Source organism: Hypanus sabinus (assembly GCF_030144855.1).
Source record: "Hypanus sabinus isolate sHypSab1 chromosome X2 unlocalized genomic scaffold, sHypSab1.hap1 SUPER_X2_unloc_13, whole genome shotgun sequence".
Classification (NCBI taxonomy): Eukaryota; Metazoa; Chordata; class Chondrichthyes; order Myliobatiformes; family Dasyatidae; genus Hypanus; species Hypanus sabinus.
The window spans coordinates 323,194-337,751 of record NW_026778983.1 but is presented as its reverse complement, the minus strand read 5'-3'; the positions used below and the strand labels follow the sequence as shown (position 1 = coordinate 337,751).

Below are 14,558 nucleotides of genomic sequence, written 5' to 3'. Positions count from 1 at the left end.
ATTCAAGTCGATAATTTTAAGGTGAGGGGAGGAAATCATCGGGACGGGGGGGGGGGGGTCAGAAGGAAGTTCTTTGACACAGGGAGTGCTGGGGGTGTGAAAATCCCGGTGAGGCGTGATGGCAGAGGCAGATATGTCAGGGAATTTTAAGAGACTTTCAGATGGTCACTTGGATGACAGACGAATGGAGGGAAGGTTAGATTGATCCTGCGTTAAGAGGTTAGCACAGACCTGTGATCCGAAGGGTCCAGACTGCGCTGTGAAGTTCTATGCTCCACGTTCTATGTGTTAACCTCTACACAGTAGAACAGTAGAATACTGGGAGCGTAGGAGAATGAGGGGAGACTTGATCGACGGGTATAGATAGAGTGAATGCAAGCAGGGTTTTCCCACTGAGGCTCGGGGAGAAAAAAACCAGAGGACATGGGTTAAGGGTGAAGGGGGAAAAGTTTAAAGGGAACATTGGGGTGGGGGGGCTTCTTCACACAGAGAGTGTGGAATGAGCTGCCAGATGAAGTGGTGAATGCGGGCTCACTTTTAACATTTAAGAAACACTTGGACTGGTACATGGATGAGAGGGGTATGGAGGGATATGGGCCGGGTGCAGGTCAGTGGGACTAGGCCGAAAAATGGTTCGGCACAGCCAAGAAGGGCCGTAAGGCCTGTTTCTGTGCTGGAATGTTCTACGGCAGGACGCAACGAACGGCAGTCTGATTTTGGCGACTTCGGCCAGCTGAGCCGTAAGTCACCGGTCGAACACCGGTGACCGGTCTGCCGCAAACCAGTTTGAAAATGAACTCGCAAAGAGGGTTCGTTAGCGTGATCAAAGCTATTAAGAGTTACCCCAGTGCAGAGGCAGTTGTGCCCCTGTCTGCGACCTCCTCCACCTCTCACCTTTACTCCCTGCAGATTCCTGCTCTGCTGTTTGTATTTTGAAACTTCTTTCTGTCGATAAAAAAGAAACACATTTAAGAAAAAGTTTTACTCTCACTCCACGGGAAACATCCCCCCCCCTCCCCCCAGCGGATACGTCACAGGAGAGGTGCAGGGAGTGGAGAGCGCGGGTGAAATTCAACAGTGAGGGTGTAAGGCTGTTCAGCCTTCTCCCCCGACGCAACGGAGGAACTCGCGCAGCGGGTCAGGAGATGAATGGGTAAGTCGAGGCTCCAGACGCCAACTTGAACTTTTCCCATTCTGCCCACAGAGGGCAGTGTAAGAGCGAGCCATGGACGACCTGGCGAAGGGTCTCGGCCCGAAACGGGGCGCAACAGTCCCCCGCCCATCACACGCACTTCTCTGCAGAGAGGAGGAGGATGAGGCGGCTTGATACGAGACCAGCAGAGGCCGGAGACCGCATCCCCAGCAGGGAAGTGGCAGATACGAGGATGAGGCGGCTTGGTACGAGTCCAGCAGAGGCCGGAGACCGCATCCCCAGCAGGGAAGTGGCAGATACGAGGATGAGGCGGCTTGGTACGAGACCAGCAGAGGCCGGAGACCGCATCCCCAGCAGGGAAGTGGCAGATACGAGGATGAGGCGGCTTGATACGAGACCAGCAGAGGCCGGAGACCGCATCCCCAGCAGGGAAGTGGCAGATACGAGGATGAGGCGGCTTGGTACGAGTCCAGCAGAGGCCGGAGACCGCATCCCCAGCAGGGAAGTGGCAGATACGAGGATGAGGCGGCTTGGTACGAGTCCAGCAGAGGCAGGAGACCGCATCCCCAGCAGGGAAGTGGCAGATACGAGGATGAAGCGGCTTGGTACGAGTCCAGCAGAGGCCGGAGACCGCATCCCCAGCAGGGAAGTGGCAGATACGAGGATGAGGCGGCTTGGTACGAGACCAGCAGAGGCAGGAGACCGCATCCCCAGCAGGGAAGTGGCAGATACGAGGATGAGGCGGCTTGGTACGAGACCAGCAGAGGCCGGAGACCGCATCCCCAGCAGGGAAGTGGCAGATACGAGGATGAGGCGGCTTGATACGAGACCAGCAGAGGCCGGAGACCGCATCCCCAGCAGGGAAGTGGCAGATACGAGGATGAGGCGGCTTGGTGCGAGTCCAGCAGAGGCCGGAGACCGCAACCCCAGCAGGGAAGTGGCAGATACGAGGATGAGGCGGCTTGGTACGAGACCAGCAGAGGCAGGAGACCGCATCCCCAGCAGGGAAGTGGCAGATACGAGGATGAGGCGGCTTGGTACGAGTCCAGCAGAGGCTGGAGACCGCATCCCCAGCAGGGAAGTGGCAGATACGAGGATGAGGCGGCTTGGTATGAGACCAGCAGAGGCCGGAGACCTCATCCCCAGCAGGGAAGTGGCAGATACGAGGATGAGGCGGCTTGGTACGAGTCCAGCAGAGGCCGGAGACCGCATCCCCAGCAGGGAAGTGGCATATACGAGGATGAAGCAGCTTGATACGAGACCAGCAGAGGCCGGAGACCGCATCCCCAGCAGGGAAGTGGCAGATATGAGGATGAGGCGGCTTGGTACGAGTCCAGCAGAGGCCGGAGACCGCATCCTCAGCAGGGAAGTGGCAGATACGAGGATGAAGCGGCTTGGTACGAGACCAGCAGAGGCCGGAGACCGCATCCCCAGCAGGGAAGTGGCAGATATGAGGATGAGGCGGCTTGGTACGAGTCCAGCAGAGGCCGGAGACCGCATCCTCAGCAGGGAAGTGGCAGATACGAGGATGAAGCGGCTTGGTACGAGACCAGCAGAGGCCGGAGACCGCATCCCCAGCAGGGAAGTGGCAGATACGAGGATGAGGCGGCTTGGTGCGAGTCCAGCAGAGGCCGGAGACCGCATCCCCAGCAGGGAAGTGGCAGATACGAGGATGAGGCGGCTTGGTGCGAGTCCAGCAGAGGCCGGAGACCGCATCCCCAGCAGGGAAGTGGCAGATACGAGGATGAGGCGGCTTGGTACGAGTCCAGCAGAGGCCGGAGACCGCATCCCCAGCAGGGAAGTGGCAGATACGAGGATGAGGCGGCTTGGTGCGAGTCCAGCAGAGGCCGGAGACCGCAACCCCAGCAGGGAAGTGGCAGATACGAGGATGAGGCGGTTTGGTACGAGACCAGCAGAGGCCGGAGACCGCATCCCCAGCAGGGAAGTGGCAGATACGAGGATGAAGCGGCTTGGTACGAGTCCAGCAGAGGCTGGAGACCGCATCCCCAGCAGGGAAGTGGCATATACGAGGATGAAGCAGCTTGATACGAGACCAGCAGAGGCCGGAGACCGCATCCCCAGCAGGGAAGTGGCAGATACGAGGATGAGGCGGCTTGGTACGAGACCAGCAGAGGCCGGAGACCGCATCCCCAGCAGGGAAGTGGCAGATACGAGGATGAAGCGGCTTGGTACGAGACCAGCAGAGGCCGGAGACCGCATCCCCAGCAGGGAAGTGGCAGATACGAGGATGAGGCGGCTTGGTACGAGTCCAGCAGAGGCCGGAGACCGCATCCCCAGCAGGGAAGTGGCAGATACGAGGATGAGGCGGCTTGGTACGAGTCCAGCAGAGGCCGGAGACCGCATCCCCAGCAGGGAAGTGGCAGATACGAGGATGAGGCGGCTTGGTACGAGTCCAGCAGAGGCCGGAGACCGCATCCCCAGCAGGGAAGTGGCAGATACGAGGATGAGGCGGTTTGGTACGAGACCAGCAGAGGCCGGAGACCGCATCCCCAGCAGGGAAGTGGCAGATACGAGAGGGCCAATAACTTTAAGGTGATTGGAGGGGAGTACGAGGGTGGCGGGGGGAGGGGGTTGATGTCAGAGGTAGGGTTTTTTTTTAAAAAACACAGAGAGTGGTGGGCGTGTGGTAGAGGCAAATACATTAGGGACAGCTGGGAGGCTCTTCGAAGGGCACACGGATGATAGAGAAGTGGAGGGTTACATCGGAGGGAAGGGTGAGCTTTGGTTCAAAGGTCAGCACGACTTTGTAGGCCGAAGGTCTGTTGGCACCTCACCCAAGGGAGGAGCGGAGGACGGTTAATGAAACCTCTCGTGAGGACGACGTGGTCAATTCCTCCAGTACAGAGCACAGAGCGGAACCGAGTCGAGCTCCAGGAACGGTCTCCGTGCAGCGACAACTGGAATCCCCACCGGTCCGGTTCCCTCCGCTCGCTGAGGTGCAACAACCAGACCCAGACCAAAGCTCGAGTTCAGCAGGCCAGGGAGGGCCCGTGGAACGCGGAGACCAGTCCACGATCCGGGCCGAGGCTTCGCCGGGGCCCGTGAGGGGTCTCGGCCTGGAACGCCGGACGTCTGCTCATTTCCGTGGCTGCTGCCCGACCCGACGCCTTCCTCACCCGGTGTTTCTCTCTCCCCTCGTCGAACTTTCCCTCCCCCCTCCATTCCCGCGGAAGAGTCTAGGCCCGAAACGTCGGCTCTTTACGCTTCTCCATGGACGCTGCCTGGTCTCCTGAGGGTGGGGGTGGGTTTGTGAGTGTGTGTCTGTGTGTGTGTGTGAGTGAGTGAGTGTGTCTGTGTGTTTGTGTGTGTGTGTGTGTGAGTGTGTCTGTCTGTGTGTGTGTGTGTGTGTGTGTGTCTGTGTGTCAGTGTGAGTGTGTGTGAGTGTCAGTGTCTGTATGTGTGTGTGTCTATCTGTGTGTGTGTGTGTGTGTGTGTGTGTGTGTGTGTGAGTGTGAGTGTGTGTGGGGTGTGAGTGTGTGTGTGTGTGGGGTGTGAGTGTGAGTGTGAGTGTGTGAGTGTGTGTGTTGCTCTGGATTTCCAGCATCTGCAGAATCTCCTGTGTTTATTCCTCTCCATAGATGCTGCCTGACCTGCTGAGTTTCTCCAGCATTGTGTGTGTGTGTGTGTGAGTGTGTCTGTGTGTGTGTGTGTGTGTGTGTGTGTGTGTCTATCTGTGTGTGTGTGTGAGTGTGTGTGTGTGTGAGTGTGTGTGGGGTGTGAGTGTGTGTGTGTGTGTGGGGTGTGAGTGTGTGAGTGTGTGTGTTGCTCTGGATTTCCAGCATCTGCAGAATCTCCTGTGTTTATTCCTCTCCATAGATGCTGCCTGACCTGCTGAGTTTCTCCAGCATTGTGTGTGTGTGTGTGTGTGTGTGTGTGTGTGTGTGTGTGTGTGTGTGACTGTGTCTGTGTGTGTGTGAGACTGTGTGTGTGACTGTGTGTGTATGTGTGTGTGTGTGTGAGTGTGTGTGTGTGAGTGAGTGAGTGTGAGAGTGAGTGTGTCTGTCTGTGTGTGTGTGTGAGTGTGTCTGTCTGTGTGTGTGTGTCCGTGTGTGAGTGTGTGTCTATCTGTGTGTGAGTGTGTGTGTGTCTGTGTGTGAGTGTGAGTGTGTGTGAGTGTCAGTGTCTGTGTGTGTGTCTGTGTGAGAGTGTCAGTGTGTGTGTGAGTGTGAGTGTGTGTGGGGTGTGAGTGTGTGTGTGTGTGTGTGTGTGTGTGTGTGTGTGTGTGTGTGTGTGTGTGTGTGTGTGTGTGTGTGTGTTGCTCTGGATTTCCAGCATCTGCAGAATCTCTTGTGTTTATTCCTCTCCATAGATGCTGCCTGACCTGCTGAGTTTCTCCAGCATTGTGTGTGTGTGTGTGTGTGTGTGTGTGTGTGTGAGTGTGTGTGCATGTGTGTGTGTGTGTGTGTGTGAGTGTGTGTGTGTGTGTGTGTGTGTGTGTGTGTGTGCATGTGTGTGTGTGTGTGTGTGTGAGTGTGTGTGTGTGTGTGTGAGTGTGTGTGCATGTGTGTGTGTGTGTGTGAGTGTGTGTGTGTGTGTGAGTGTGTGTGCATGTGTCTGTGTGAGTGTGTGTGTGTGTGAGTGTGTGTGTGTGTGTGAGTGTGTGTGCGTGTGTGTGTGCATGTGTGTGTGTGTGAGTGTGTGTGCATGTGTGTGTGTTGCTCTGGATTTCCAGCTTATTTTCTGTGGAGCACACCAAATGCATCTCAGTGTGGTGCGGCAATTGTCCTGTATCGGACTGCAAAGCACTCCAGTGTGTGGTGAAAACCGCCCAGCAGATTATCGGCACCCAGTTGCCCACCACAAACGCTGGCAGGGCTAAAAGCATTATCGAGGATGTACCTCACCCTCACCATGGACTTCTTACTTTCCTCCTACCCGGTAGGCGCTGCGGGAGCCTCCGCCTCCGCACCAGCAGGCACAGGAAGAGCTTCACGTGACCTGGGGGATTCTACAACTTGCCCCAAGGGTGACCTGCGGGCTAATGGAGCCTTACACCTCCCTTGGGAGGGGGGAATCTCCACCCCGCCCACCCAGAGGGTGGCACATCTACGAGACAACCCGCGATTCTATCACGATATGGAACCTGTCAGCTGCGCCACGGCGGGAGTGTGGGAGGAGGGCAAACTCAACAACTGGTGGTTTACGGCCATCACCTTTTCATCAACAGCACAGTGGGTGGGATGAGCTGCTGCCACACCTCCAGCCATCCCTGCCCTCATTCTCCTCGGCTCCGGGCAGTAATTCAACCTTTCCCGATAACTGGGAGTCTGTGGAGCCCTGGCTGGAAACCGCTGCCCTATAAATCTACAGAGAGGGAGAGATAAGATAGAGGCAGGAAGGTTGTTTCCACTGGAAGGCGAGATTAAATCCAGGGTACAGGGCCTCAAGATTCGGGGGAAGTAGATTTAGGGCGGAGACGAAGAGGAACTGCTTTTCCCAGAGAGAGGTGAGTCTGTGGAATTCTCTGCCCGATGAAGCAGTGGTGGCTACATCAGTAAATATATAAAAAACAAGGTTGGATAGATTTTTGCACAATAGGAGAATTCAGGGCTGGGTCTTGTGACTGAGGCCTGCAGCCGATGGACTGGGTCTGTGTGACTGAGGCCTGCAGCAGAGGGACTGGGTCTGTGTGACTGAGGCCTGCAGCCGATGGACTGGGTCTGTGTGACTGAGGCCTGCAGCCGATGGACTGGGTCTGTGTGACTGAGGCCTGCAGCTGATGGACTGGGTCACTGTGACTGAGGCCTGCAGCTGATGGACTGGGTCTGTGTGACTGAGGCCTGCAGCCGATGGACTGGGTCACTGTGACTGAGGCCTGCAGCAGAGGGACTGGGTCTGTGTGACTGAGGCCTGCAGCCGATGGACTGGGTCTGTGTGACTGAGGCCTGCAGCTGATGGACTGGGTCACTGTGACTGAGGCCTGCAGCTGATGGACTGGGTCACTGTGACTGAGGCCTGCAGCTGATGGACTGGGTCTGTGTGACTGAGGCCTGCAGCTGATGGACTGGGTCTGTGTGACTGAGGCCTGCAGCTGATGGACTGGGTCTGTGTGACTGAGGCCTGCAGCTGATGGACTGGGTCTGTGTGACTGAGGCCTGCAGCTGATGGACTGGGTCACTGTGACTGAGGCCTGCAGCCGATGGACTGGGTCTGTGTGACTGAAGCCTGCAGCTGATAGACTGGGTCTGTGTGACTGAGGCCTGCAGCTGATAGACTGGGTCTGTGTGACTGAGGCCTGCAGCTGATGGACTGGGTCTGTGTGACTGAGGCCTGCAGCTGATGGACTGGGTCACTGTGACTGAGGCCTGCAGCTGATGGACTGGGTCACTGTGACTGAGGCCTGCAGCTGATGGACTCGGTCACTGTCACTAAGGCCTGCAGCTGATGGACTGGGTCTGTGTGACTGAGGCCTGCAGCAGAGGGACTGGGTCTGTGTGACTGAGGCCTGCAGCTGATGGACTGGGTCTGTGTGACTGAGGCCTGCAGCCGATGGACTGGGTCTGTGTGACTGAGGCCTGAAGCTGATGGACTCGGTCACTGTGACTGAGGCCTGCAGCTGATGGACTGGGTCTGTGTGACTGAGGCCTGCAGCTGATGGACTGGGTCTGTGTGACTGAGGCCTGCAGCTGATGGACTGGGTCTGTGTGACTGAGGCCTGCAGCTGATGGACTGGGTCTGTGTGACTGAGGCCTGCAGCTGATGGACTGGGTCTGTGTGACTGAGGCCTGCAGCTGATGGACTGGGTCTGTGTGACTGAGGCCTGCAGCTGATGGACTGGGTCTGTGTGACTGAGGCCTGAAGCTGATGGACTGGGTCTGTGTGACTGAGGCCTGCAGCTGATGGACTGGGTCACTGTGACTGAGGCCTGCAGCTGATGGACTGGGTCTGTGTGACTGAGGCCTGCAGCTGATGGACTGGGTCTGTGTGACTGAGGCCTGCAGCTGATGGACTGGGTCTGTGTGACTGAGGCCTGCAGCTGATGGACTGGGTCTGTGTGACTGAGGCCTGCAGCTGATGGACTGGGTCTGTGTGACTGAGGCCTGCAGCTGATGGACTGGGTCTGTGTGACTGAGGCCTGCAGCTGATGGACTGGGTCTGTGTGACTGAGGCCTGAAGCTGATGGACTGGGTCTGTGTGACTGAGGCCTGCAGCTGATGGACTGGGTCTGTGTGACTGAGGCCTGCAGCTGATGGACTGGGTCTGTGTGACTGAGGCCTGCAGCAGAGGGGCTCCTGCACTGGCTCTCCCAGTGGAAACAACTTTCCTGCCTCTATCTTATCTATCCCTTGCATAATTTTGTATGTTTCTCTGAGATCTCCTCTCATTCTTCTGAATTCCAGGGAGTACAGTCCCAGGCGACTCAATCTCTCCTCGTAGTCTAACCCCCTCCCCCCCCCACCCCATCTCTGGAATCAACCTGGTGAGCCTCCAAGTAGGGAGACCAGGAACTCCACAGGTGGCCCCACCAGCACCCTGTACAGTTGCAGCTTGCCTGTCGCCCTCCCTTTAGAAAATACCGCAGGTCCTCCATCGGTTCACATTCCTTCACCAGGAGGAGTACAACGTTAAAGGCGGTGCTGCGAACCTCACCATAGCTGGGAGATAGAACCACTCCCACCCACCCCACGCTTGCGGAACCTGAACGGGAGCGTCAGCCCGTTGTACGACGCCAGCACCGACGGGGCGTCTGAGTTCGGAGTTCAAAGGCCCTTCCCGGGTTCTCTCCAATTCTCCGATTTATTGTTCGTTGTAGGTTGTCCAGTGAAGAAGCTGGGGTTAAAGCTAGGCTGGGTGCACGGGTCATGGGGCCGGTCGGGCCTGTTCGCCGCCATCTCTCGGAGCTAAATTAAATCAAGCAGACAATCTCAACCATTTCTGAGGCAGCACAACAGTTAACAATGCTCCGTACCTTCAGCTCCTGGCACTCGTCCATGCTGAGATCCAGCCGGCTCTTTATGATGACCTGGTCAGGGCGAGAAACGAACCGTCAAACGCCTGTCGAAGCCCCGCGAGGGAATGTGGCGCGAGGCCGGTTACCAGTCAACACCTACCAGCTGCTCCTCGGTGCAGGCCCCCTGCTCGCTGAGTGGGAACGACCCTTCCTGCTCGTCCTCGGGGAGCGAGCCGTTCAGCAGCAGCCCCTGGCAACGAGAGGCGGTGGAAATCAACAGGTTTCCCGTGACAAGCGTACCGGGCGGGACAAGGTTCGCCAGGATTAGATTACAACAGTGATTACACACAATTACAGCCTGGGCTGACACCGATAGGGGCAGGAACTTCAGCTGCAACTGTTCTGTGACAGAAAGGGAGCATTTCTTATACTGCAGATTTATTATACATCAACATCGACCCTCCCTCTAAATTCGCACAGCCGCACCAACCAACCATTGCTCGAAGCAGGGCATTTTTACGCAGCCTGAAAACTGCGTGGCACTTCAAATGCATTTTTTTTTGTAATCTGCATGACTGTGAATATTCAGAAGGAAGATTGAAAAATCACACACCGTACCTCCGATTTTGTTTATGAATTGAAAGGTATAAAACATGGAGACATAGAAAATCTGCAGCACATCACAGGCCCTTCGGCCCACAATGTTGTGCCGACCGTGTAACCTACTCGAGAAACTGCCTAGAATTTCCCTACCGCATATTCCTCTATTTTTCTATGCTCCATGTACCTGTCCAGGAGTCTCTTAAAAGACCCTATCGTATCCGCCTCCACCACTGTCACCGGCAGCCCATTCCACACACTGACCACTCTCTGAGTAAAAAACTTACCCCTGACATCTCCTCTGTACCTACTCCCCAGCACCTTAAACCTGTGTCCTCTCATGGCAACCATTTCAGCCCCGGGAAAAAGCCTCTGACTATCCACACAATCAATGCCTCTTGTCACCTTGTACATCTCTATCAGGTCACCTCTCATCCTCCATTGCTCCAAGGAGAAAAGGCCGAATTCACTCAACCTATTCTCATAAGGTATGCTCCCCAATCCTGGCCACATCCTGGTAAATCTCCTCCGCACCCTTTCTATGGCTTCCACATCCTTCCTATAGTGAGGCGACCAGAAATGGACACAGTACTCCAAGTGTGGCCTAACCAGAGTTTTATAGAGCTGCATCATTACTCCGCGACTCTTAAACTCTATCGCTCGACTTATGAAAGCTAACACCCCATAAGCTTTCTTAACTACCCTATCTACCTGTGAGGCAACTTTCAGGGATCTGTGGACATGTACCCCCAGATCCCTCTGCTCCTCCACACTCCCAAAGTATCCTACCATTTACTTTGTACTCTGCCTTGGAGTTTGTCCTTCCAAAGTGTACCACCTCACACTTCTCCGGGTTGAACTCCATCTGCCATTTCTCAGCCCACTTCTGCATCCTATCAATGTCTCTCTGCAATCTTCGACAATCCTCCACACTATCCACAACACCAGCAACCCTTGTGTCATCTGCAAACTTGCCAACCCACCCTTCTACCCCCACATCCAGGTCGTTAATAAAAAATAACGAAGATCTCCTCTGCACCATTCCTGCAGTGAGGCGACCAGAACTGAGCACAGTACCCCAAGGGGGAATCAGTGGGAGGATGCACAAAACGGGACGGGTAGACAGGCAACATCTGAGAGGCAACAAACTGCAAACACCAAAAATAAATTATAAATAAGCAATTAATCTCGAGAAGCTGAGATGACGAGTCCCAAGGTTGTGGGAATGGTTCCGTGGTGGGTAAGTCAAGCTGAGTGAGGTTATCCCCACCGGTTCAAGACCCTACTGGTTGAGGGAATATCAGGAAAATAGACTTGTCCAAAGTACATGCTCGATCACCTCAAAAGTTTAATACCCTTTACCCACGCTGAAAAGTTCAGGAACAGTTATCACCCCTCAACCATCAGGAAGGAGGTACAGGAGCCTCAGGGCCCACACCACCAGGTTCAGGGACAGTTAATACCCCCTCAACCATCAGGAAGGAGGTACAGGAGCCTCAGGGCCCACTCCACCAGGTTCAGGGACAGTTATTAACCATCAGGAAGGAGGTACAGGAGCCTCAGGACCCACACCACCAGGTTCAGGGACAGTTAATACCCCTCAACCATCAGGAAGGAGGTACAGGAGCCTCAGGGCCCACACCACCAGGTTCAGGAACAGTTATCACCCCTCAACCATCAGGAAGGAGGTACAGGAGCCTCAGGGCCCACACCACCAGGTTCAGGGACAGTTATTACCCCTCAACCATCAGGAAGGAGGTACAGGAGCCTCAGGACCCACACCACCAGGTTCAGGGACAGTTATTACTCCTCAAACAACAGGAAGGAGGTACAGGAGCCTCAGGACCCACACCACCAGGTTCAGGAACAGTTATCACCCCTCAAACATCAGGAAGGAGGTACAGGAGTCTCAGGACCCACACCACCAGGTTCAGAGACAGTTATCACCCCTCAACCATCAGGAAGGAGGTACAGGAGTCTCAGGACCCACACCACCAGGTTCAGAGACAGTTATCACCCCTCAACCATCAGGAAGGAGGTACAGGAGCCTCAGGACCCACACCACCAGGTTAATACCCCACAACCATCAGGAAGGAGGTACAGGAGCCTCAGGACCCACACCACCAGATTCAGGAACAGTTATTACCCCTCAACCATCAGGAAGGAGGTACAGGAGCCTCAGGACTCACACCACCAGATTCAGGAACAGTTATTACCCCTCAACCATCAGGAAGGAGGTACAGGAGCCTCAGGACCCACACCACCAGGTTCAGGGACAGTTATTACCCCTCAACCATCAGGAAGGAGGTACAGGAGCCTCAGGACCCACACCACCAGGTTCAGGGACAGTTATTACCCCTCAACCATCAGGCTCCTGAACCAGAGGGGATAATGTCACTCACCCCAACACTGAACTGTTCCCACAACCCATGGACTCACTTTCAAAGACTCTTCATCTCACGTTCTCGCGTCTATTTATTGTTATTATTGACCTGTTGTACTCGCTCAGCCCGTTGCCCCTGGCACACCAGTAGCTTGTCCGCCTGTAGTGGGCGGCCTATGGTGTGGCCTTGTATTTACTGTGAATGCCCGCAAGAAATCGAGACTTGGGGTTGTATACGGCGACATCTGTGTAATAAAATCACTTCGAACTTCGATCTTTGGAGTTAAATAAAGCTAATCTAGATGTACTTTTAATTTTAAGTGCCGCTATCCAGTGTCACACAAAGCCCCAGAATTAACGAGTGCATGGTAACTGGAGGGTAATAATTTATTTATGTGCTTATTTTATTTATTTAGCGATACAGTGTGAAATAGGCCGTTTCCCCCTCCCCAGCAAACCTAACCCCCCACCCCCCCTACAATCCTGCTTTTACCCTAACAATTCACAATCACAATCACCTATTAACCGATGAAGCGTCTCGGCCGGAAACGTCGACGGTGCTTCTCCTTATAGACGCTGCCTGGCCTGCTGTGTCCCACCAGCATTTTGTGTGTGTTGTTGTCTGAATTTCCAGCATCTGCAGATTTCCTCGTCTGGACAGTGCTTCTCCCTGTAGACGCTGCCTGGCCTGCTGCGTCCCACCGGCATTTTGTGTGTGTTGTTGCTTGAATTTCCAGCATCTGCAGATTTCCTGGCGTTGACCTGTCCGTCTCTGGACTGTGGGAGGAAACCGGAACACCCGGCGGAAACCCAGGCGTTCCACACAGGGACCCCTTACAGAGGAGGCCGGAAACCGGCTCTGAAGTCTGCCGCCCCCCCCCCCCCCACCCCGAGCTGTAATAATGTGCTAACCTCAAGGCGACCGTGGTGCCCAGCAAATTTAACTTCACAGACACAAAGACGCTTTGACAACTCTTACCATTTGGAGATCGGGCAGCACCTCAAGGCACTGGCATTCCTGACTTTAAAAATCAGCCCCGTCTTCGTAGATAGAAATTAATTACCAGCCAGCGGGGCAACGTGAATCTTCGTACCTGTAGGATGGAAATCATCTTCCTGGCTTCCTCCATCTCCTTCCCCAGCTGGTCCTGCTGGTCCAGTAACTGGTCCTCCCAGAGGGACTGACCGTCATTCAGGAAAGGCTTCCCACAGCTTGTAGACGTCCACGGGGACTCGATGGCGTCTTCTACTGGAGGAACACACAACAGTCAGAACAAAGACCCTCGTTTGCCAGGCCTCACCGTTTGCTCTCTCGGAACGCCATTCTTTAAAAGCACTCTCTGTCCTTTCCTAAAATGAAAAGGCTGCACACCGAGTCAAGTCAAGTCACTGTTATTGTCATTTCAACCATAACTGTTACGTACAGTGCACAGTAAAAATGAGACAACGTTTTTCAGGACCATGGTGTTACATGACACAGTATAAAAACTAGACTGAACTACGTAAAAAACACAAAAAAAAAACTACACTAGACTACAGACCGACCCAGGACTGCATAAAGTGCACAAAACAGTGCAGGCATTACAATAAATAATAACCAGGACAATAGGGCAGTAAGGTGTCAGTCCAGGCTCTGGGTATTGAGGAGTCTGATAGCTTGGGGGAAGAAACTGTTACACAGTCTGGTCGTGAGAGCCCGAATGCTTTGGTGCCTTTTCCCAGACGGCAGGAGGGAGAAGAGTTTGTATGAGGGGTGCGTGGGGTCCTTCATAATGCTGTTTGCTTCGCGGATGCAGCGTGTGGTGTAAATGTCCGTGATGGCGGGAAGAGAGACCCCGATGATCTTCTCAGCTGACCTCACTATCCGCTGCGGGGTCTTGCGATCCGAGACGGTGCAATTCCCGAACCGGGCAGTGATGCAGCTAAACAGGATGCTCTCAATACAACCCCTGCAGAATGTGATGAGGATAGGGGGTAATTTCCTCTTCACTTTCCCAAAGGGCCAGCGCCATTCAGAAGTTACCAAAGTAAAGCGGGAGAGTTATTCAATAAAAACACAAAATGCTGGCAGAACTCAGAAGGCCGGACAGCATCTGTGGGGGGAGGTAGTGACAACGTTTCGGGTCGAAACTCTTCATCAGGAGTGAAGTAACATGGGATGGTCGAGGGGGGATAAGAAGTGGGGGGAGGGATGGAGTAGAGAGCTGGGAAGTGATAGGCTGGGGGAAATGGGCTAGGGGGAAGGTGGAGAATTATGAGAAATAAAAGAGAAAGAAAGGTCAGGCTGGGGGGAGATTATAGTGAGGGGGAGGGGGGGGAAGAGAGAGAAAGAGAGCCAGACTGAAATAATAGATAGGGATGGGGTAAGGGGGGGGGGCAGGGGTATCAACGGAGGTCTGTGAGTTGGATGTTCATGCCGGCAGGTAGGAGGCTACCTAGGCGGGAGATAAGGTATTGCTCCATCGACCTGCGTGTGGCCTCATCTTGACGGTAGAGGAGGCCACGGACAG

At 54.8% G+C, this 14,558-nt stretch overlaps 1 protein-coding gene across 6 annotated transcripts in view; it reads right to left on the bottom strand.

Annotated features, from left to right (window-relative positions):
* Positions 1-14,558, bottom strand: part of LOC132385735 (dixin-like) — a 270,730-nt gene that overhangs the window by 54,442 nt on the left and 201,730 nt on the right. For 5 of the 6 annotated variants that reach the window (XM_059957946.1, XM_059957948.1, XM_059957949.1 and 2 more), the window contains 4 exons: positions 13,143-13,297; positions 9,226-9,315; positions 9,084-9,137; positions 895-945 (listed from right to left, as the gene is read on the bottom strand). In XM_059957946.1, the coding sequence (XP_059813929.1) occupies positions 895-945; positions 9,084-9,137; positions 9,226-9,315; positions 13,143-13,297 (350 nt within the window). The remainder of the gene's footprint in view (positions 1-894; positions 946-9,083; positions 9,138-9,225; positions 9,316-13,142; positions 13,298-14,558) is intronic. The other variant, XM_059957947.1, reaches the window with a different exon arrangement.